The sequence below is a fragment of the Verticillium alfalfae genome, genomic scaffold (genome assembly GCF_000150825.1).
Source record: "Verticillium alfalfae VaMs.102 supercont1.6 genomic scaffold, whole genome shotgun sequence".
Taxonomy (NCBI): domain Eukaryota; kingdom Fungi; phylum Ascomycota; class Sordariomycetes; order Glomerellales; family Plectosphaerellaceae; genus Verticillium; species Verticillium alfalfae.
The window spans coordinates 1981225-1983127 of record NW_003315033.1 but is presented as its reverse complement, the minus strand read 5'-3'; the positions used below and the strand labels follow the sequence as shown (position 1 = coordinate 1983127).

Below are 1903 nucleotides of genomic sequence, written 5' to 3'. Positions count from 1 at the left end.
GCACAGGAGGGCGGCAACGGCACGGACGTGGTGACGGGCGTGTGCTCATCGACAAGGCGGCTATGCCGGCCAACGCCGAGAGCGCGCTGCCAGGAAGTCCGGCGTTCCTGTTCGCCAACGTCGAGTGAATGTAGGAGCTCTGGTGGAGGGAAAGAGAAAAAAAAAAGATATGATGTTTGATGATTGTGCTCAATATGACGACACGCGTTGTGATGCTTGCTGGCCTACTGATTACGGACACAGGTTGCTGCCACGCCCTCAGTCGTAGGGCCAAGCGGCCAAGGCCAAATAGCCGGACTCTGAGACACAAACACCGGGGGGCATGATGTGATGGCGCCCAGGCGGATGGCGACAGCAGGCCCTGGGCAGGCGGTGTGTTGTGACGGATGGCGGTGGTGGTGTTCAGGCTTCTTTCTAATGGACCACGATGAAGCGATCGATTGAATGCATGTGGCTTGCCGAGCGTCGTCAGCCCCATCTAGCTGCAGGGGCGTGGCTGGTGTGTTGTGATGGTTGGGCAAATGGTGGCGGCTCGAAGGTGAGAGCTGGGAAACCGGGCCACGATCCTTGTTTTGCTCTTGGGCCCAGTGACGTAGCGCATTGCCCCTCCTCGCCGTGAAGCCCTCGTTGCCATCAATGTCAACATGGCGGGACGGCATCAAAGAAGGGTTCTCGGAAACGGTGCCGACGGCCGAGACCAGAGGGGACCAGAAATTGGCGCAATGAGCCAGAAAGCAGGAAATCACATTTGGAGAACTGCCGTCACTGCAGGGTCTCCAGCTAGACTAGGCCTTGTCGCCGTTTGTTGGTCTGAGCCGCCGTTTCTGCAATTTCTTGATTTTCCAGCCTCATCCTGTTTCTCACTCGTGACTCGGCCGCGCCAACGGACGGACGAACGAACGAAAGGCCGGCCCTCACGCACGCCATTGCGATGCTATGGATTTTCCTGCTTACCGACCCATGATGCGATCCCTCTTCTCTGTGGTCTGTCGGTTCTTGTTTCCACCCCGCCATGTCGCCCATGCGGGCCCTGACCGCCAACCCTTGTCTGTCTGACGGTGCCCAGCATCGACCCTGGACCCCCAAGGGCCCTGCTACCATGCCACTACCAGCCTTCGGCCGTTCACGTCCTCCAACGAGATGCTGTGAACCGAGAGAAACCCCAGCCGTGCTCTTCTGCCTGCCGTGCCGTGGCAGCGTGGAAGCTGACGTCTATCTGACCCCACATCCTTGTCCACCACGCTGCAGCATGGAGCAGGAAACCCAACCCCCCCGGCTGAGAGCAGCTTTGCCAGCATCCTGATTTGGCCCCTGGCAATGGTACCCCATCGTCAAACGTCCCTCTACTGGGTCTGAACGTGCCCTGCTGCCGACCAACGCCTGGGCGCCGGCGTGGCATCGCCTGGCATACGTCTGTCCGCGCAGAGCACACCAGGGCACGCCAGCGGCCCATACCGAGTGACGATGATGTCGTTTCCATCGTGCATGATGACCTGTTCTGCCAGCCCTCCGACTCGGACTATATAGCTCAGCCTCAAGCGTGCCCGTCTTACCTTTAGATCTCTTCATCCTCATCCTCATCAGCCTCAGTTCTCAGCATCAGTCTCCAGTCGCTACTCAGCAACGCCTTCCAGCCCGGCGCTACATCTTCCAACAAACCATCAACCCCTTCATAATCAAAATGGGCTCCTCCGCCGTCCTTCTTCTTCGCCGTCGTCGGCTTTGTCGTCGCTCAGGAGATTGTCGATACCACGACCGTTAGTGTCTTCGTCGAGACGGGAGAAAGGAAACGCTGTCCGATCCCCAATGTCCCTTGACCTGGGGAGGTGCATCCCGCCCACCTTTTGGTTTCTTGGTTTTTTTTTTTTTATTCTTTTTTGTTCTTGTTTTTTTTTTTGTTTAC

The 1903-nt window shown here is 57.8% G+C and overlaps 1 protein-coding gene across 1 annotated transcript in view; it reads left to right on the top strand.

Moving 5' to 3' along the window:
* The window catches only part of VDBG_05726 (leucyl-tRNA synthetase), a gene marked incomplete at both ends in the record, with an annotated part of 4087 nt that extends 3959 nt beyond the window's left edge, over positions 1 to 128 (top strand). Inside the window, one exon of the mRNA XM_003004567.1 lies at positions 57 to 128. Within this exon, the coding sequence (XP_003004613.1) occupies positions 57 to 128 (72 nt within the window). The remainder of the gene's footprint in view (positions 1 to 56) is intronic.
* Between the last annotated feature and the right edge of the window lie 1775 nt (positions 129 to 1903).